We start from the raw sequence: 21,294 nt of genomic DNA on the forward strand, positions 1-21,294 counted from the left end.
AATGACGGACAGGGTGATAATGAGGTGAGAGGAGACTCTGGCTTCAAATCCTCATCATATGATTTGACCAGTTGCTCTTTGGTGCTGCCAGAAAAACTCCCCAAAACACTGCTGCCAGTTTAAGTGTGCACACATCCACATGAGTGCAGACTGAAATTACACCCCATTCACACAAATAGCTATCAGGCTGGCATGAGAGGAGAGGAGTGAACACACTGCAGAATATAAGAGCAAACAGATACTCGTGCTGTCACTGCATTATCTTTAAAAGTCTAAATTAAAGACTGCAAACTGGAACATACAAGCTTTTATATTTCACTGTGGGTGGAGCGTGACATGTGAATGAATACATGTGCACTAGAGTAGAATCAAGTCTAGTGCACAGCAGTGGACATGGTAGATCTCTATTTATAAAGTCGTGCATATTCAGGTCAGTGCTTTCTGACAACAAAGTCCCAACAGTCATATGAGGAATGCATAAACAACCTCTGTGTGGCACCGTGCGCTCACTGCACAGCTACAATACGATAAAGACAAGGCCATGTGCAAAACACGATGATGATGATGATGATGATGCCTCTATCTGTGTCTGACACAAAGTTATACCAGGTTTGAAGGCTGCTGTCTTTTTCCTGAAATAATTCAAACATATTTTAAGTGTCCTTGTAAGATGCAGAGGTGGAAAGAGGATTGGAATATTCTACTCAAGTAAAAGTAAAAAAAAAAGTAGCTTGTTTAAAATTTACTCAGAGTAGAAGTTACTTAGTTACTTTTTTAGGGGGACGCAAATCTCACATTAATTGTTTTTTAATTAAAGGCAAACCTTTACAAATTAAAGTGCTGACAAAATAAAATGTGTAAACACATAATGTATCAGTCAACATGGGTCAAAGGTCACAAATGCTTTAACTTTCTCACTCACTCAGGGACCTTAATTAGTGCCAATTCACCTGTCCTCTTCATTCACCTGTCCTCTTCATTCCCCTGTCCTCTTTATTCACCCGTCCTCATCATTCACCCGTCCTCATCATTCACCTGTCCTCTTCATTCACCTGTCCTTTTCATTCACCTGTTCTCCTCATTCACCTGTCTTCTTCATTCCCCTGTCCTCATCATTCCCCTGTCCTCATCATTCCCCTGTCCTCATCAGTCTAAAGATAAATCTAAAAGTCTGTGTCATACCTCTTGCTCACTGAGAAGAGAACTGAGAAGATGCCGCAATCTGCCATTTATTGAATGAGGATTACTTTACCAGGGATTACTCAGCCTTTAGTCACTGTGTCAGTATGTTACAGTCACTCAGTCACATCACATGCACCAGCACAACCATGTGACAGCCTGCATGTGTAGTATGTGTGCTTAGTCTAGTTCATTTGCACAGGATTGGACCTGTTACTTTTAATGTAAGACAGCAGGTGTTTTAATCTATCTATGTAACCTTAATCCACTTTAATAATCACATGATAGTTATTCTGAGTGCAGATGGTGATAATAATAATAAGCCTAATTTGTAGAGCACTTTTTTTAACAAATGTTCCAAAGTCAATCCACATCAGCAGAGCTAAGGTCTGCACTTTGCTCATGGGGAGGGGGCTTTGCATCACATATCCCTAATCTCTTAAACACACACACACACTATAGTCTGTGAGTTCAACCCCACACCAAAGACTTTTAATCCCACAGAGCAGGAGTGTGTGGGATCACAGCACTCCCACCTCACTTTGTGCCTTCTTCTTTGCCCTGTTTCTTTTTTAAACCTGGGAATGGCTGAATGCTGATGGTCCTTACTTTGCCCTCAGTGTTTTTCAGTCATCTGATGTGAGGGGGCCATTGGTTTTGTGGCCCCGCAGCTGGCTGAGACATGGGGAACGAGAGCAGCACGACCGAGGCGTTGGTAAGACTGAGCTTGCTGCCGCTGAATGGCTGGGGTTTCAGCACCCTCGTGCTGCTTCAGTGTGCATATATGCTCTGAACTCTTTAGTGCACGGTCCATTAACAAAACTAACTCTTGCACAAGCTGTTGGCTTCAATAAAATAATATGTGAATGTATTAATCTGAGGAGAGCAGACGTGATCTGTGTTTACTGCTACACAAGCTTAGAAAATCCTCTCCTATGCTGGTTGGAAGGTCATAATGTATGCCTGTATTTGTGCCAAATAACTTGTTTAAAGGATCATTTATCGTAAGAGCAATAACAAATCAGACATGCGACCAGAGGACTGGGAGGATTTTACTAATAGGATTAACATAAACATTTGTGTCATGAGTAAAAGAGTTCACTGACCATAACGAAACGCACTGGAGCTCAATGGATGTGATTGTTATATGGTTTTAAAAAATGTTTTTTGTGTGTTTTCAGTGCATTAGTGCAGACTACTGCAGCTCTGTGTGTGTGTCACTCAGTCACGTTTCTCTTATTCACTCCCCCATTACAGCCAGAAGAGGGCACTGCGGACAATGTTGTTCTATTTCCACCTCAGGAAAATCAAAATGACTGTTTACAGGTACAATCTTTCTCTCTCTCTCTCTCTCTCTCTCTCCCCCTCTCCCTCAGTAGAGTGTGAGTCCCTACAGAGTATTTGGTTGGTGAGATTTCTAATGCATCATTTTACAGTAACCAAGGAACTGCTTTGTTATTGATGTTGGTATTTGCACAGTACATTTTCCACTGTGTTGCAAACTGTTGCACACAATGAGCAGATTTAAATCATGACTAAAATCTCACCTTATTCCATCATCGGCTTTTACTACCTGAATAATGTTGTGTTTTGAAGTTTTTTATATTTTAGAATATGTCTTATCATTGTTAATATATACATTATGAGTATTATTATCATCAGGGGAGCTAGTGTTTTGCTGTACAAATGGACAGAAATGGGACAGATTAGGTTTATTTTGACATCGTAGATGTGACATAGGGGTCACACTGTGGTGTAGTGGCAGGCATTGTCGCCTCACAGCAAGACGACCGCTGGTTGAGTTGACCAGGTTCTGCAGTGATGCACCCCCACAGTCCAAAAACATGCTGTTTGTGGATTCTACATTGACTGTAGGAGAGAATGTGTCTCTGTATGTTGACCCTGGGACTGACTCCAGGCCCCGTGACCCTCATGTGAGGAGGATAAATCAGACATCCACGAGGCCTGTGGTTTCTTATGGCGGCTACTCTCTTTACTACGCATGTCTTGTTTATCACCTGGTTGTGTGATTGATACTTGATGTTTAAGGATTTACTTTAGAAAAAACATGCTTATGTCCTGGAAAACCCATTTTAATGTCCTGAGGAAATCAACCATGCAAGACACTAAATATTCTTATGTTATGTTTGTGTTTCTCTCCCGAGAGCTGGCTAAGAGTAAAAGTGGCTACTTATTTAATTTTAATTGAAAATTTCACGATAAATTGCATCATTAACATTTACTGCACATAACAAGTTGCAGTAAAATGCAAAAGAGTAAATACCCAGCACAACTATGAAAGTAGTATCAAAGTAACGCTATCATATCCAACATTAAAAGGAGGCAGATTTATTCCCAATAAGATCAATTTGCTCTCCTCCTCCTCCTCACATAATACTTCACACACTGGTATAGCGAGATAAGGTGACCCTACTCATTATTAATATACCCTGTTATATATGTAACGGTAGAACAGTATTTCTGATTTTCCTCTGAGTGCCACCAGAGGAAGGTCGCGTACCACTGGATGGTACAGTGCACGCACCGCAGTTTGAGAACCATGGCTGTATGGTATCACCTCTGTGAAGTTGCAGTAAAATGCATTCATTATAACAGGATCAGAGTTATACCCAGCACAGCCGTGAAGTCACAGTAAACAAATGTCAGTTAGCTGTGATTTAAACCATAAAGCACGACAGTATCTCACTGTGTCAGAAACAACAACAACAACAACAACAACAGCAGGTCAAAGCTGGGTGTGTTTAAGATGCAGGAGGCTGTCAGACAGTGTGTGTGTGTGTGTGTGTGTGTGTGTGTGTGTGTGTGTGTGTGTGTGTGTGTGTGTGTGTGTGTGTGTGTGTGTGTGTGTGTGTGTGTCTCCTGGTGCGTGTTCCCGTGTGAGCATGTAACCAGAGCTTCTCCAAGGGTAACCCGATCCTCTGCTCTTCCAGAGGGTCACTGCAGGTCTGACCCATGGCCTACTTCTCAGTCAGCATTCACCTGCAGAGGCAATGTCATTGTCAGCTAAACCAGCAACCAGAAGAAAGACAAGAGGGAAGGGAGAAGAGGAGGAGGAGGGGATAGGGAGAGAAAGAGAGAGAGAGAGCTGTGTGGAAAGAGTTTACAGTAGAGGGGGGAGGAGAGTTTCCCTTTGCCCAGCCTGTGCTGCAAGGGCTGTGTTTGTCAGTGTAGTGTTTCTAGACTCCTAACAGGGGAGTGGCAACAGAGGACAGGACTGTGAGGAGGAGGGGAGGAGGAGGACGGGGAGGGGAGGAGGAAGTCTGATTCAGTACAGGACAAGAGCGTCAGCAGCATGTGTTGCAGCATGTTCGTGTCATCTTCCAAACACAGAGACCTAACGGTGACTGGCTGTGCACCGACTGAGCGAGAGTAGAAGGGGGAGAGAAGCTGCAGTGCTCTGTGGAGGAGAAGCTCACTGCTGGGTAAGTGCAGCACAGAGGTGGTGGTGGTGGGTGGGATGAGAGAGGTCAAGGAAGTGATGTGCTTGAGTTTACACAGTGTGGACAAGTTCAGTTCTGTTTCATGTTATGTGTGCTTGTGTGACGGGTCTGCCCCTGCGTTGAGTCTTTCTCTTTCTGTTAACGTTTAAAGCTCTTAAGTAAACGTAGACACAGTTACGCTTTTTGACAAGTAGCAGTTCCCAGGGAGCCCCTGCTTTTTGTTTGTTTGTGTGCGTTTCATTATTAACAGACAAAGTAATGTGAGGTGAAACGACAACTTTTTGAGGGTTTTTTTTTTTCACCTCTCTGAGCTTTTCACATGGTCGCACTATGACCTTTTAAATGGTGTAAGCTGTAATCTGCTCACACCACACAGAGTGTGAACATGTCAGTCATTTGTATGCACCGGTGCGCGTTCACAGTTTCAACTGCATCAAGGTGAGCAAAGGAAGCTTGAAGGCAGGAAACAGGAAACCAGAGGCACGTCAAACAGACAAACCATCTTATAACCTGATCATGTGACATTAACAGAGAATTATCACTGCTGTGGAGAGATTACAAGCACCCAGACTTTCTTTTTCGTCTCTTCCTTGTTGTCTTATCTTCGATCATGGTACTTTTGATAATAATCATAGCAGGAAGAGTTTAAAGTAGGACTTACAGTATATAGATGTGAAAAAAGAGGCTATACAGAAGCTATAGAAGCCTGACTCAGTCAAGACATGAACTGTGTATTAGTCTTTGTTCATGTGAGTAAAAATGCTTAGAGATGGTGCTGCATGTCTCACACACAAAGGAAGCTCTTTGTGGTGGGGACACAGGTGAAGCCAGTGACTCACAGCCTCGTCACTACACACTTTATTTCCTGTTAATCTGTCTCCAGTATCTTTGTCCAGGAAGAACACTACTGACATGAGACTACATCAGAGATGGCATTTTCCTGCATAGTGTGATCATATTTTACAGCAGCATTCTTTTAAAGATCCTCCTCTTCTCCTTCAACCCGGACTCTTCTATCTAGAGTTTACTATTTTATTATGTTACTTTTTTTACTGTTTTGCTTTTGTGTTTTTCTTGATTTTATGTTTTATACCTTTTACGTCGCTGTGCCTTTAACTCTGTAAAGCACTTTGGTCAACATTGGTCGTTAAATTAACCTTAAAGTTGACTTGACTTGGTGCAAATATATTAGAACAAAGACATTATATATTAAATGTGCATGGATTTGTCCCAAAAAGGTGTTATTATTCACTCTTAATTACCACTTGTTATGATCGTCAACACTGCTTGTACGTGCCGACATATTGTCTACTGCTTGTTCATGAATAATGAATGAATGGATGGATGGATGGATGGATTCAATTCTGAATCTCAGCACATGGACTCAGTGGACAGCTTTACCACCGCAGCTGTGTTGTGTCCTTATGTTCCTCGCGCTGTCAGAATCAGAATCAGCTCTCAGTCAGAAAACAGTTCTCACGTGCATGTTCTGGATGTTCTGAAGGTTAAAGGGTCTGCGATCTGCACCTGCGCACGTCCAACGAGTGACAAGGGAAAACTGTTCACCTCTGTAAATTTGGGGCTGCACATGTGGGGAAATATTGCACCATGTAGTCAGTGTGCAGTTAAGTGTTGTGTGTTGCTGCAACACGATGTCTCTGCCAAGGGTTGCGGTGTGTGTGTGTGTGTGTGTGTGTGGCTGGACTATTGGACGGATTTCAAAAAAGTCATGTTTTTAATGTGTTCTTCGTGGCAGAGTTCACTGAGTGACTTCTTTGTTTACTGAAGGTAACGGAAATAATTAAAGACTGAAAATGTAATTCAAGTCATACACCCTTGTACAAATATTAAACCACATATCTGGTTCGGCCTGTCACGGACCAGCAGGACTGGTTTTTCTGTAATGATTACTTTTACCCGCTGCACGTTCAAATGTTTTCACACCCGGGGAAGAAACTTTACAGCAGTACTGAAGTTGCTTTTTTAGTGGGAACTTTGTTTGATTGAATTTTTTGTGTTCATGTGATGGTCATAAGTAAGGAAAAAGTGACTGAACTAGGATGAGGAGAGTGGAAGAGGCATATTCCAGTGTATGTGACCTCTGTGTCAGTCCACAAATAACACTTAACTTAACACATGGGTGGAGTTATTTGCTCATGCTGTTTGGCTCTGAGCATCCCCATGTTTGCCAGCAACATGCTCACACTTGCTGAGATACTCATTTACTCCAGCAGAGCACCAACTCACTTCAGTTGTGTCTGTCTGCCCAACAGGCTGAAGGTCACGCTGACACTTTGACCCAGAGGGACGACAGAACGCTGCTGACCGACGCCTCAGCCAGCCAGCAGAGTCTGCTGTCTCAGCCGGCGCTCGCAGACGTCCCCGTCCTCTCCGGAGTGGAGGAGAGCAGAGGTGGTGCAGCTGGAGAGCAGGAGGACAAGGAGGAGCTTGAGTTTCCACACGACCTGCTGCCCAGTCTAGACTTCAGCAGTGAGCTCAACATCTGGGGGGCGTCACTGGGGTGAGTTTTTTCACACAAAAAAACTCAACACTCACTCACACACATCATATATATGATTTGATGTCGCAGAAAGGAAAAACAAAACAAAACGGCTTACTTTTTGGCTGTTATGTAAATATCAACAGACTGTTTGCATTCCTTGTCTGCTTCCTGAAGAAACTTCTTCTTGGAGTTCTATGTCAGACAGACAGTGACTTTGCTGTCACTGTGCGGTGTAATTAGTTTCAGTCAAAAGGTATGAGAAAGAGAAGGAGAGGCAAAGGAAAGAGAAGACAGCAGTAATGCAGCGTTACAGATGCCAAACGTTGTAAAACAACATGAACAAAAAAAAAAAGAAAACAAACAAACAGCCTTTGAAATTGTTCTCAGTCAGAATCTTATTATGCACAATGAGTATGTGGATGTGGTGCGGTTGCTTACTTGTCATGAAAGATAGAATACGTGGTGGTTTTTGTACTGGCTTCTCTTACTGTTTTGATGTGGTATCATGTACAGTGTGTTTGTGCTCAACATAAATGCACAAAGTGTAATGACATGTCTGATTGTTTTTTTCCCACTAAACAAATAATAAGGGACTTTCACTGTTCCTTAATAATACATTACCTTAGACGTCAGAAAAGCCTTTGTATTTCTCTTAAGTTTATAATGCCAACTTTTTTTTTTTAGGTAGAAAATGATAGTGTAGTAATTACGTAGACTGGAAAAATAATGAAGTATATCATACCATTATTGCATCACTGTATTATGGTGCACTTTATATTTCTTTTGCTTGATTTATGAGGGTAAGAAAACTCAGCCGGGGTGGAAGTGAATGTGATATTGATGTGTTGCATGTGTGGGTGAGTGCAGAGCTCAGAGTTGCTCAGGCGCAGAGAAACGTGAGCAGGTGAACCCTTTGCTGGCGGCTCTGCATCATCATGTGGAAGTGAGTGGACCGCTGGTGGTTCCCGACACAAGGTACTGCATAGAGTCGGCATGATGGACGGCCTTGTCTGCTGTGGGATGTGTGGTCAGTGTTAGGCTGCATAAAAAAATTCACAACGTGGGAGCATGGTGTGGAACTAAGCCGTGAAAGTAGAGTGCAGTTGATGGAGTGTGATCACAGTTTGTGTGCCGTTTGTTTAAGATGACTTGGCTTGAGGTGTGGCCCTTTGCTTGGTTTCATGTTTGGATGAATAATCTTCACGCTGACGTTTAAGCCGTCTGACGTTCCGCTTTTGTTTGAGCGCTGAGGTTGATTGCACTAATTTGTTTAAGGCGTGACATGGGCAAGTTCTATTGTCTAAACAGATGTTTTATTATTTGATCTTGCTTCTATGCTGCACAATTTAGTAGAGCATCTCAATGTTCAATGTTTCTACCATACTGTAGGTCTTTGAATTTTTACTTATATTTGTTCTTTCAAACAAGCAGAGTTATTAATAAAAAAAAAGCATTGTTTTTTCCTAAATTAATTCTTGACATTTTTTGAGTTATGCTGCTCAAAGAGGGACAGACAGAGAAATGGTCACAGTTTAAAAACAGGAATGTCCTTAGTCGAGGTAAAAAATAAATACCACTTTTTAAAACAAACATTGCAAAATAACAGGAAATACACAGCCTTGAAATAAAGATATTGCCAGAAACATTTATTTCGGTCAATTTTACCAAATGCTAAAATCTTACTCCTCCTCCACCCTTCAGTGAGCTCTAGTTCCAAATGAATTTGATCGAGACTTAAGTGGCAGGTTTGAGAGGTGATGTCGTAGCTGTGAACATCATGAGTGCTGCACGTATATCAGACAATCAGAGATGACCACGTGTATGGTAGATTTCCAGAAAACAGTTGATGACTTATATATGTGTTATATCATGTCAGGATGATTAAAGATAAAGATGACCCCACACAGTTCTCCTGCACTACAAGCTAGATTAATAGCAGTGACTCAGCTATTTCAAAGGAATGATGCAAAACTGCTCCACACATTGACATCATTGTCTGAACTGAGGGCAGTTTATTGCAGTCGATTTGCTGAGGTCTTGGTTCAAGATTTATGTCGTACTATTTTTACTTTGAGCATCCAACCTCACATATAAGAGAGGGGTGGGGGCTATAGGAGATAACAATGAGTCTGTGTTATTATTATGTATTTAAGTTTGTTCATTTACGCTGATTTAAATTATTGTATTATCAAGAGTTTGCATTATTGCTGTGTATATAGGCACATCCAACAGTTAATAGTACAGACTCTAAAATCTAATTATAAATCTACTTTTTTCTGATGCCTTTATAATTCATGGACATTTGAGGGCTCATTATATGTTGGATTGAATGTTTAATTTTGCAATAAAAAAAGCAGGATAGATGCTTCTGCACTTATTCCTAATTCCTAAGTATTGTGTAACGGACGTGCATGATATTTAATAACTCTATGCTTAGCAACAGCTGGTATTAGGCCACTTTTTAGGGGAATGCACATCTCAGAATAGGGCTGTGAGGGCAGTCGTGTGTGCAGTGGCTGGGCATGGGCTTCTCGTCTGCCAATAGCATTGCACTGTGGCATCGTGGAATGAGCAGCTGTCTGCCTGACAACTCCTTCTCTCCGTCACCCACCCTCGTCTCAGGCTTCATGACAGCGACCCAGTTCCCACAGATGCTCTGCCTTCACTCCAGTCCACTGCCACGCCTCACCTGGTCGTCCGGTCCCCGAGCCCCCCTTCATCTGTGCTTATAGACTGGGAGCTGCAGGAGGCATTGAAGGAATGTGAGGAGCAAATGGCCTCACTGGGCATACTTCCCTCTGTGGAGCACGCCAGCATCACACATGAAAAGCTCCGTAATGAAGGGAAGAAAACCGGAGACGTGATAGTTAAGTCCAGTGAATCATCATCACTGCCTCCAATTGTAGTCCAGCCAGGACATAGCAACGGAGACCATGGAAACGAGGATACACACGGAAAGAGTGAGGCAGCAAACAGTCAAAAGGATTTACTTGTGTTTAGTTTCAGAAATTACATACTGGGTACCGAGGGGGACAGTCCGGGAGCAGCAGAGACGAAGAATGAAAAAGAAGCAGCAAGAATCCCAGATAAATGTACAGAGATTAAACTAGAAATAGAAACAGAGGTGAATGAGCAGAAGCAAACACTCCCAAGTGCACAATTAAAAACGGCAGCAAAAACAGATTCAACGAAGGAAATACATAACGATGTTTTTACACAGCAGAGAGACAGTCCTAGAGAGGAGCATGATGATTCTAAAGCAGCAGTAGAGGAAAATCCCAGTCTTGATTGTCTTGAAGTGATACGGGACAAAGGAACACAGGCAATAACAGAGGCAGCACATACAGAGAAAGAAAAGAATAGTGATGAGTGCAGCATTGATGTTTGCAGCCTTCAATCTGAAAGTAAAGATGATTCCGTTGATATATTTGGAGGCAGTGGTATTCCTTTAAGTGATAAAGACGTCTTGTTCGGGTTGCAGTCAGTGGCACAAGCAGGAGCACACGAGCACACAGAGGAGAATCTGTCCAAAGCAAGTGACCGACAGGCAGCACAGAACAAAGAGGCAAAAAAGAAAGACAAAAAGAGACAAAGGAAAAAGAAAAAGACGGAGAAACATGTGGAGACTGAGCTGAAAGAAAAGACAGCGGTACAATCTGACAATGATTTACAGGCTCAGTCGTTCATTAATTCAGGCATAAATGCCGAATCAGAGTCGAGTGTACAATCAATGTCACAGGCAGACACTCAGACAGTGATTTGTGGGGAACAGCCTGATAATGGGTTCGATTACAAGCAACAGCTGAGTCCCGCAGGAAAGCCCAGCCCCCCACTCTCATCCACACATGGCAGGCAAGATCAGCTTACTGACTCTTCACCTGCATCCACCCAGACGCTTTCACAGTGGCCTCATCAGTCAGATAACCACGACGGGACCGATGCCCCATGTGGCATGACTCACAGCCTGGATAAGAACACACAGTGGAGGCAACATGTAACCGGAGATGTCATCAACAACCAAAATACACCCGTGACACATGTCCAAACTACAGTTATCCATCCACTCACTTCTGCTGATAAGAGATCCGATGCACAAATACAAGAGGCTATAGTTACCACCACAGATGCAACGATAGCCACTCAGGAGAAATGGAGCCCACTCACCAATAGCCAAACTTGTGTGGGAGAGAGATGTGTGGCAAGTGCCCTGGAAGAGGCTTCAGTGGTGGTTGCTGCGTTGCCACTGACAACACCCACGATACCAGAAGTGATAGAAAGCAGCGAGAAGGGAGAAAGCGTGAGGCATAATTTGCTGGTGAGCGAAGCCAGTGTAGCAGCGACAGAGCGTGTGGAATCAGTAAGGGAGAAAGATCTGGGAGGAAGAGAAAAGTGCCTCGGTTCTGCAGATGAACAGAGAGAGCGGCTCCTGGGCAGCCCCTCTCAGCTCTCATTAATCTGTTCCGAGGGAAAATGCTCACTTGCCTTCTCGACCAAAGAGGGACAGGCGGCGTCTGAGGAAAGCTGCAGCGAAATGCCACACAATTCAACTGAGGCTGAAATTAGAGGGAGAGGGGAGACCAATATTCACAGTGCAGACACAGATATTTTACCAGTGGAAGAGGGTGACAGAGAAAAGGAGTCACTCCGCTTAGAAGCATTCATCAATACTTCTCCCCTCGGGCTACTCACTGGTTCTGATCGCCAGACTCGCAGCGCTGTGGGATTGGAGGGAGCAGGAGAGGGAGGAGGAAGAGAGGCTGTAGAAGAGAAAGGAGGGCTGACAAGAGAGCACAATTCATTCAGCCAGCCAGAAGGCTATGCTCGTGGGGTGTCATCAGCTGAGACGGAGACGTATCCGCCCACCAATGTTGCAGAGTCACAGCTGAAGTCACAGGGCTGGAGTGAGCCGATTGCTTCCATCACTGAGAGCATCTGCACTGAGCAGGACTGTCTCTCTAACCTCTGCCAGGAGCAGCATGGCGCAGCAATTTTACCTCTCTCCACTCACTCTGAGCAGAGCTCCACCAGTGCAAGTGGAGGCATAAGGGCTGAATCCATACAGAATTTGATTTCAGAGGAAGCACTTCCCGTGGGACACACTTGTGAGGAGTCGTCGGCCATTGAGAAAGAAGGAAACAACTGCCACGTCTTCCCCCCTGTAGTTGAACCTCAGCCTCTCACTACTTCGCAACACACCCAAGTCGAGCAGCAAACAAGCAGCGATCAACAGGTTCAGCCTGAAAGTAGCACAACCGAGGCCAGGACAACCGAAACTGCATTTAAGTCCCAGAGCAATACTGCGATGTCTGGAGTGGCTGTGAACGTGTGTGGCACCAGTGCAGGTAACCACAGAGTTCATTTTGCAGATAATGTGAAAGAAGGGGACAATTCCACTGTGGCTCTTAGGAACATATCGGTTTCGCCATTGGACTGTGCCTCATTGCCTCCGCTGACCACACATGAGAGTTTATATTATCCTGTTGTTGAGGCCAGCTACATCTTCCCAGATTTCCTCAGCTCGAAGAGATCAGAGATCCCCGCGAATAAAGCGCCTGCCGGCAATGAATCAGCAACACAGAGCTCAGCTGATTTACCCAAGACACAGAAAGATTCCCAGTCGGACAAAGGAGATTTGGAGACCAAAGCTACCGAGGACAATATTGCCAAAGATCAATCAGGTAACGAGATTTCAGTGACAAATACTGTGGATTTACAGTCGGTGTCAGAGGCCTGCACAAAACAGCTTCCATGCCCTACTCAGAAGAATCAGACAGGTAATGAAGAATGTTTTGACTGTTTACAAACAACAGGAAGTTCCATCTTTAAGGCCGATCCTGTAACAGATGGGCATGTGTTGGTAAAGGAGATGAAGATCCAGGCAGAGTGTAGAGATGTAGCCAAGCCTGAGGAATCACCTTTACTGAGTAGTACTTCTCGTGTTCTGGAAGAAAGAGAAGTTACTCAACAGCCAGCCTCTTCATGTTCTGTGTTGATAGCTGATCACGATCCTGTTTCCTGCAAACCTTTAAGTAATGTCACCACTCAGTTGCCTGTTGACACCAGTTCAGAGCCTGAAACAGTCACTTTAACCTGCACAACCTCTCTCCAGTCACAGCCTAGTGATGCCACTTACCAGCTTCCTACCCAGTTAGATCCTACATCTCCTTGTGGATTAGTTACTTCAGATCCCACAGAAGCAGACGAAGGGTCTCAATCCACAATCCCCTCTGTTGATCTGGCAAATGGGGAGTCTGTGACTTCAGACGTGAGAGTCTCTGACCTGTCAATTCCTGTTATCGAGCAATCTGCCGGTAAACTCCCGCCGCCTGGCCCGATGCTGAGTCACTTGGAGTTCATTACGGACTGTGACATCTATCCTCTTGGAGACACGGAGCAGGGCAGCGCTGATTGTGACTTCACTGAGGAGGTCTCTGGAGAGGCGAACAGAAACAAAAGCAAGAAAGTGACACAAATGTCTGTAGCACAGGATCTGGGGCCCGTTGGTGTTAAAGCAGATGAGACCTCTTCAAAAGTGAAGTATAGATGTGCGGAATCGGATACTGAGCTTCAGAATAATGCAATCAATGATGTAAATGCGCCATTATCACAAGAGAAAAAATGGTCTGATGTTGTGGTGGGTGAACAAGCAAATGATGACGCAGACAGTGTACTCTCTCTATCTCAAACTGAGTCAGACCCTGTTGCCGTTAAACCTGTTTTTATTGAAGCACCCGTTGGGGACGGCATCATGAATATTGGCTGCACACTCAGCTCTGACCTGCCTACCAACAAGGTTTATGATGACATTAAAGACAAACCGAGTACTGGAGAGTGGACCTCCACGCAGTCGGAAGAAAATGAGAAACAAAGTGGTGAAGCAGCAACAGATAATCTGAAGGAAAAGGTATATAACAGCGAACTGCAGACAGAAAAGGCAATTACAGCACAGCAACAGAGTAATGGAGACGTGCAGCACCAATGTAATCATGAAGTAGAAAACAATGATGCACCAATAAGTGATATAAGAGTGGAAGAATTAAAGGAAAGTGCTTTTGCAGAGGCTTCTTCCTTATTTCCTGATAGACCTGTAGGGTTGTCAGAAGACATGCTAAACCCTGAGACTGATTCCATTCAAGCATTGCACCAAACTTCGGCAGCAACACTGGAATGGAGCTCTGACGGAGACACAGCACCAGGTCTGAGTGAAACACTTGGCCAATCACCAAATCCAAACAGTTTTGCTCAGCAACAAGAGAACCACCAGCAGCAGCAGGAATCCAGACACCTCACAGAAGAGTTGTCGGGTGCCTGTTTAGTCGGGGTAGAAAAGATTACCTGTCAGGACAGGCAGATCCAAGCACTGGTTCCAGAGGCAGCAGAAAAGAGAGATAACTCTGTTGGGAGTTTGTGTCAGTCAGTAGGTAAGGATGGCTTGATGCATGACACCAGCAGAGGTGATGGACAAGTGGAAGAAAAGGGAAAAGAAAAAGGAGACAGAGCACAAGAAGCTGTACAAGGGCTTTCTGTCACATCTTACACTGGCAATGATGTAAATGAGGAAGAGACAAATGCCCCAGCTGAGGAAATGAGAACAATAACTTGCTCCAATATAGGTATAGGCACGAATGAAAGCGCTGAGTTAAGGACAGTTGGTTCAGATGCTGAATTAATACCAGGCGCTGAGTTTTTGAATGATGTGGCTGCTAAAGGTCAGCAACAAAGCAATCTATCAGCTCCATGTCAAGACCAGCATGAAAAATCTGAGACCACGATGAACACTGCTGTATCTGTTGAGTCGGCATCACAGGAGCATGAGACTTCACCTTTCCCAATCTCGACTCCATCAAAGGTCAACGCAGACAGTCCCGACATTCATGCAGAAGCTATTCCAAGTGCAAACCAGGCTGAAATTCTAACAAAAATATTCAGCGTCCTGCATGATCATGTTGAGCCACCAGAAACTGCGGAAAACAATCGTAACACTGCAGTGGCTGTGAAAAGCAACAGTAGGGAGGAGTGTGAAATTTTGAACGCGGTATGCAAGTCTGACGAGCTCCAAAGCCCCAATAAAACCCCAGCAACACAAAGCAGCCCAGGAGTACAAACAGCCATAAAAGGCACTGATGTGGAGGCGCTCATGGGGGAAGATAAAACAGCCATGGACAAAGAAAAATCTAGCACCCAGGGGAGTGGACAAAGTGAAATAAAAGCGATAAACAATGAGACAGCAGAAAAACAAGGGGCCATAAATCAAAGTCTGAGTGCTAAAGACAGTGGCTCTGCGATACTCGAAGCAACAGACCACTGGGAAAGTGGCGTGTCACACAGCAGCACAGAGACGACTGTTTGTCATTCTGAGGGGAGCATTGCTTTCTCCAAGGAAAAGTCACTGGGCCTAGAAGATTTGGATTCGCTCTCTCTCACAACCCCTGCCCAATCTGAGAAGCCACACAATCAGGTGTCGCTGTCAAAACCCAGGGATGACATCGTGGACAATACAAGTGACTCTCCTTCGCACTGTGAAGGGAAATCCCATAATGAAGTGCCTCTGTGTGTTTCTCCTGATGTGCAACCGTCTGTCGACGCAGAGGCTGCTAATGTGTCAGAAAGTCCAGAGGCCGCACTAACAGCCCAAGAACCAGAAACAAACTGGATAAATGCATTAAAGGAAGCTGCGTCCTGTTGGGACGATGCAGAGGAGACGCAAAGGTAAACATAAGAGCATGTGTCTGTAATTATCATATGACATGATCCCTCAAGAGTTCAAGTGTAGAAGAGTGCACATACACGACACCACAAGGTCTTCATGCCCCCTACTGTTCATGTGTTTCACAGAGCGGACTGTCACATATCATCTGCTCAAGTATATCACACAGAGAAAGGCACTCGCATAGGCTTTTTGTTTTTGTGCGTTTAAGGCGCAGTACTCCAGAATAAGGATACATATTTGTTGAGATGGATATCTTAAGTTTTTAGTAATAATTCCGTGAGTTGTACATCTATGGAGTGTTTATTTAAAATAGTAGTTTTGGCAAAGAATTGGTGACATGTAATAGTGAGACTGCAGATTGCAATAAACAAAGGACTCCTCCGCTCACCCCTCCCTTTCCCATTACATGGTCCTCACATGATGTAAACACTCTTTCTGATCTCCTACAGCCACTGCCATGTCCTCAACATTATCATTCGGTTTATGCTCTGGGTTTTTTGTGGACCAAGCAATTTTTCTTCATTTGTGAATTGCGCGTCCACGGGGCCAAGATGGCTGCCTGTGAAAAGCAAGGCTCTTGCCTAATGTATAAAAAGGCTTATTATAAGGCTATAAAACCAAAACATATTATATTTTATGCTTATGGGTAATTTCTTCAATTTCTTCCAATGAAACATCCTAATTGTTACAAACTGCACGTTTAATGTAATGTTTTTTAAAGCAGTCCTGTAACACTGGACTTCAATATGCAGAGAGCAGTGGGACAATGAATATGAATGAGGTGGTAAACACAGAGATGCACTTTGTATCGACGTGCACTCGGGTCAGATGACTTTGCCTGCTGATGTCTAATGGACGTACTGCGGCTTTTTATATTCAAAGGATGACATCAGCTGTGACATTGTCTCTGCTCTCCAGGGTCTGAATGAGTCTGAATGCAACAACAGCAACACAAACATGCCCGTATCTGCACACACACACACACACACACACACACACACACACACAAAACTGTGATTTGATAGTCATTCTTTGTGCACATCTTGTAAACTAAACCACAACACTCCCCCTCCTCTTGTATTGTTTTTTCAGAGCTTTCCCTTCTCTGGAGTCTCCTCAATTTGCGTTTCTCACTCAATCTGAGGAGGTTGCTGCTCCTCTGACACAGAAGGAGATCCCACCACCTGAGCCGGCAGCAGAAAAGACGACTGAGCCACCGCCTAGAAATTTGCTAAAAAAGCCAGATTGTCTTCCTCAGCCTTTAAAGAAGTTTGTGGAAAGCCCAGAACCAACACAGAGCACAAAGGAAGAATCACCCAAGAAAGAAGAGGAGCACTCAGAAGGCCTTAGAGAATCCAAAGCGGTGCCATTCACGTCTTCAGTAAAGATAGTAGAGGCGGTTGAGCTCCTAGAACCAGCAAAAAGTACAACAGAGCTCCCAGATTCAACAACAAATGAAGACTGGGAACCAACAAAGGTGACACTAGAACCCCTTGAACCAAAGAAGAAGCTGATCAATGAACTGCCAAAGAACCTAGTGGAAAAATCTGCCGAGATCCCACCTGAGGAGCCATTCAAAGATCTAGCAGAAGAACCTGCAGTGACACAGGCAGTCCAGGATCCTGATGAGGAGCTGCAGAACAGCAGGTGAGTGTCTTTCAAATCTGATTCATGTGTAATAATTATCAACATTTTTCTTTATTCTTTCAGTTGGAAATGTTGTTTTCAGGGTCAGGATAGAATGACAAAGGCAAGCATGGTTTGAGTCTTGAGTCAGTGTGTGGCGAAAGTTGCTGTATCTTAATAATGGAGTCTCTGAATCCTGTTAATCCTCATTCGATCCAAGTAAAGGGGTAAAATCTAAGGATTATAGCATTTTACCATTTTCCTAAAACATCAAGTTGCCCTTTCTGACACACATTTAAAACATTGGATTTGTACTTGTCCCTCAGACACTGGGTGTCTGGTAGATTGTTGAGAGTGAGAAGACATCGCACAGATTTGAACTGGTTGACGTCATGGCAGCAAACCCTTTATGCTCTGACCTCATTTAAATGCACTTTGTAAACAGTTCAGTGTGGCCTCTATGTGGGTTTTCAGTATTTGTTTAAGCATTTTAACAGGTCTAGCTTAAATAACCCTTCACATACTGTGTGCTGTTCTTTTACTGAAAAGCTTCTTTGTGTGTTCTCTGTGTATGTAATGTGTTTTTTTTGTTTTCTTTTTTACAAACACAGCAAGTTTCTCTTGCCGTTTGTCCAGCAGACTCCCCACATGCCATGAGCACATGAGTAGCACTTGCTGCCTGTCAGTCACAGCACTTGTCCCATCACCACGGCTGCTGGGACGAGGTGTGTTCAGTGTAGGGGGTTGGAGGAGTGACACTGCTATTTCCACTATACAGTTCATCGATAGATAAAGTTACACTTGCATATATGTGGCAGAGACAGAAATGTGAATGCATGATGTGTGTGTGTGTGTGTGTGTGTGTGTGTTTGTACATGTGTTGTTTTTTTCTCCGCCCCCCCAGAGGCCGTCCTAGCTGTCAGTTCTGCTCAGTCTGTCCGGCTTTGTGAACTGAAGCCTGTAGTGGGAGGAATTTGGGCAGGCACTCAGCTCCACTGAAGTCATTTGCACAGACCAGACAGAGTGGAACAAAAGCCAGAGATCAGAGCATGTGTTGCAGCGCGAGAGTGTGTGTGTGTGTGTGTGTGTGCGTGTGTGTATGTATGTATGACAGCGTCAGAGAGGAAAGACACTTGGACCTTCAGTAACTCCACTCTTGGTGTTTTGGATTAAAAATCACTTCACCATCCCTGACTGTAGCTACATCTGCAGGTAAATGATGGAGTCGTCCATGGTTGGAGTCTGGGTGAGTTGGAAAGACGTAGCTACTGTATGTGTAGCAGGACTTTGTTGTGTTTAAGACCACTTAGGCGGATACAGCAGATGGTCTGTACGTAGGTAACTGGTGCTAATTATTATTGTCTGCCTCTTCTAACCTCACCAGATGGGTGAAAGGGAGGGACAAATGGAAAGATGAAAGGGGCCGATGGCGGAAAACACGGAACAAAGTTGCAAAAATGATGTGTACTTAAAAAATGTGACAGGTTAGAGCATGCTGTGCGTCTCTCTTCCGTCTGACTGTCTGTCGGAGTGAAATCATGTAATATTTATCTACCGTCTGTGAGTGTTTTTTTTAAAAGAATGTTGACGTTTTAAATGTAATTAAATCAATTATTTTCAGTTTAAAAGCCCATTACCCAACTCTCTCTATTACATACAGTATATGGAAATGATTGTGGTGACTGTTCAGCTTGGTATGTATGTAGTATTTTTCCCATTCATGTTTCTGGTGGAAGTGCTGGCTGTCGCCCACGCTTAAGCCCACATTGAACTGTAAATAGTCTAGTTGCCATGGCAATTACAGTTCCATAAGCGTTGCCAGCACATGGGAATTAGATTTGATTGTATTTTTTGCCTGTCATTATTCGACCACACCAGACTTTAGACTTTACCAACTTGATCACAGTAGTTGCAGAAACAAATCAGCAAATTATTTACGATGCGTGTGGTTGTAATATTTACAAACTGTTCCCGAATGTGCAAATGCACACACCCAGCTGCTGGCAGAAACTGTCCTCCCATCGTTACGAAAAGAAGAAAGCATTTCTCTGTATCATCACCTTGTTTTGTTTATCGTTTAACAGCCTGCCTTAGACGTTCTGTCTTTTGCTTCCACATGTTTTCTGTAGATTACACTAAAGTGAGTGTGGAAGTTACTCTTGTTTGTTTAACACTCGTTCATCGAAGCATAGGTTTGAAAATCACCACAGTATCTCATATGGTTTGGTTTCTGACCATGAGTTGCTTTAGCTCAGTTACCAACAGTGAGAAGCTGAAGCGGACAGATTCCAGGTGTTTATTCCAACAGTGTGTTGCTGAAGAAAAGAGCATGTGTCCTCCCTCTAAGTTGTCCCATTCTTTCTGTGTTGGTGATAAAGCCTCTGCTTGTTCATACACATCATATCTGGGAGTAAGTTCCATCTGTTCACCTGAGTGAGCCAACTGACATTATCTCCATGTAACAGCCACCGACGCAGTACGGAGACAGCTACAGTGTCCACAGTAATCTTATATTCTGCCAATTGTCTTCTCTCTCTCAACTTGTTTTTGTTCATCAGCTTGACTTGGTTGTGTCTATTTCTTTGCCGCGTGTCCACAGATGGTAACATAATGGCTTTGGCCTCACTCAGATGAATGGGACCATTTTGACGATGTCATATCGCAGAATGTTTCATCTTCACGCAGCCGTCCGGTCGCGAATACAAATAATGCAACGAAAACACGAGAAACCAGGACTGTGTTAAGTGTAAATTGTGACTCGTAGCGCCTCGAAGAAATGCACACGCCCTCATTAAATGTTATTATGTTCTGAGTTTACGGGGGAGGAAGGTGAAGAATAACACAGCTCAGTGTCCGTCTGAAATGAGCTGGAGCTTAGAAAGTGCAGCTCAGCACATAGTTGACTCGATGCATGAGGAGTGTACTTTGTGATGAATGTGCTTTAGATGATGGAGGTATATTGTTGAAGCACTGTTAAGAAGAAAATGCTACGGGGTTTTTTAGAGCTAAACAGAAGGCATGCCCTCAAGTGGGTAACAGCTGCATGGGCGTCCATAGCATTGCCTGTCAGATTAGAGAGTCTACCACTCCTGATAAGTCTGGCCTGGATCGGTGCCAAATCCATTCCACCAGGTGGCCGGTGATGACGGAGTCAGACACCTTCAGACAAGCTTCTTCAATGCTGAGAGCTAATAGAACAAGCATGGGAACCAAAGTGGACTTATATTTATATTTTAGTTAGTTGGTTTTCCTTGTGGTTGAGACAGATTATCTTTTTCCAAATTGCTTTGATTTGGCTACTGGCTATCTTGTTTTTTTTTTTGTTTTTTTTGCTTATGTTTTGCACTCTCTCCCCTGCAGGCCCCCCCTCACTGAGCAGGCTTCTGAACACCACCACCCACCCCTCCCTCCTCTCCTCCACGACAGTGCAGAGTTCCCCACACCTCCTCCCACACCCCCAGAGAGGCTCACACCTGAAAGTCCCCCAACCCCTCCAGCATCCCCCCTCTTTCCTCCTCCTCCACCTCCAGTCCTTGCCTCCCCTCCCACACCTTCTGCTCACCAGTGGGAGGACCCCTGCTCTGCTTCTGCACCCCGCCTCCCTGCCTTAAGGTATGAACATGAACTTGTTTTTCTTTTTTCAGCCTCGTTCAGACTAGACTAGACTGCCAAGTACAGATGTTCACACCTGGCATTCAAATGCGTTCTGGATGTGTCTCCTGAACTATGATTATTGTATCTGGGCTTCCCCGCCCTTTAGTCAAATATACACTAATGTCATGACAGATCGAGCAAAGAGCAAAATTACAGCTGAT

At 44.1% G+C, this 21,294-nt stretch overlaps 1 protein-coding gene across 1 annotated transcript in view; it reads left to right on the top strand.

Moving 5' to 3' along the window:
* The first annotated feature begins 1,861 nt into the window (after nt 1-1,861).
* The window catches only part of tacc2 (transforming, acidic coiled-coil containing protein 2), a 41,969-nt gene continuing 22,536 nt past the window's right edge, over nt 1,862-21,294 (top strand). The window contains exons 1-6 of the mRNA XM_044046297.1: nt 1,862-1,894; nt 6,914-7,161; nt 7,996-8,118; nt 9,766-15,852; nt 16,946-17,500; nt 20,840-21,091. Coding sequence (XP_043902232.1) covers nt 1,862-1,894; nt 6,914-7,161; nt 7,996-8,118; nt 9,766-15,852; nt 16,946-17,500; nt 20,840-21,091 — 7,298 coding nt within the window. The remainder of the gene's footprint in view (nt 1,895-6,913; nt 7,162-7,995; nt 8,119-9,765; nt 15,853-16,945; nt 17,501-20,839; nt 21,092-21,294) is intronic.

The sequence above is a fragment of the Solea senegalensis genome, linkage group LG15 (assembly GCF_019176455.1).
Source record: "Solea senegalensis isolate Sse05_10M linkage group LG15, IFAPA_SoseM_1, whole genome shotgun sequence".
NCBI classification, from domain to species: Eukaryota; Metazoa; Chordata; class Actinopteri; order Pleuronectiformes; family Soleidae; genus Solea; species Solea senegalensis.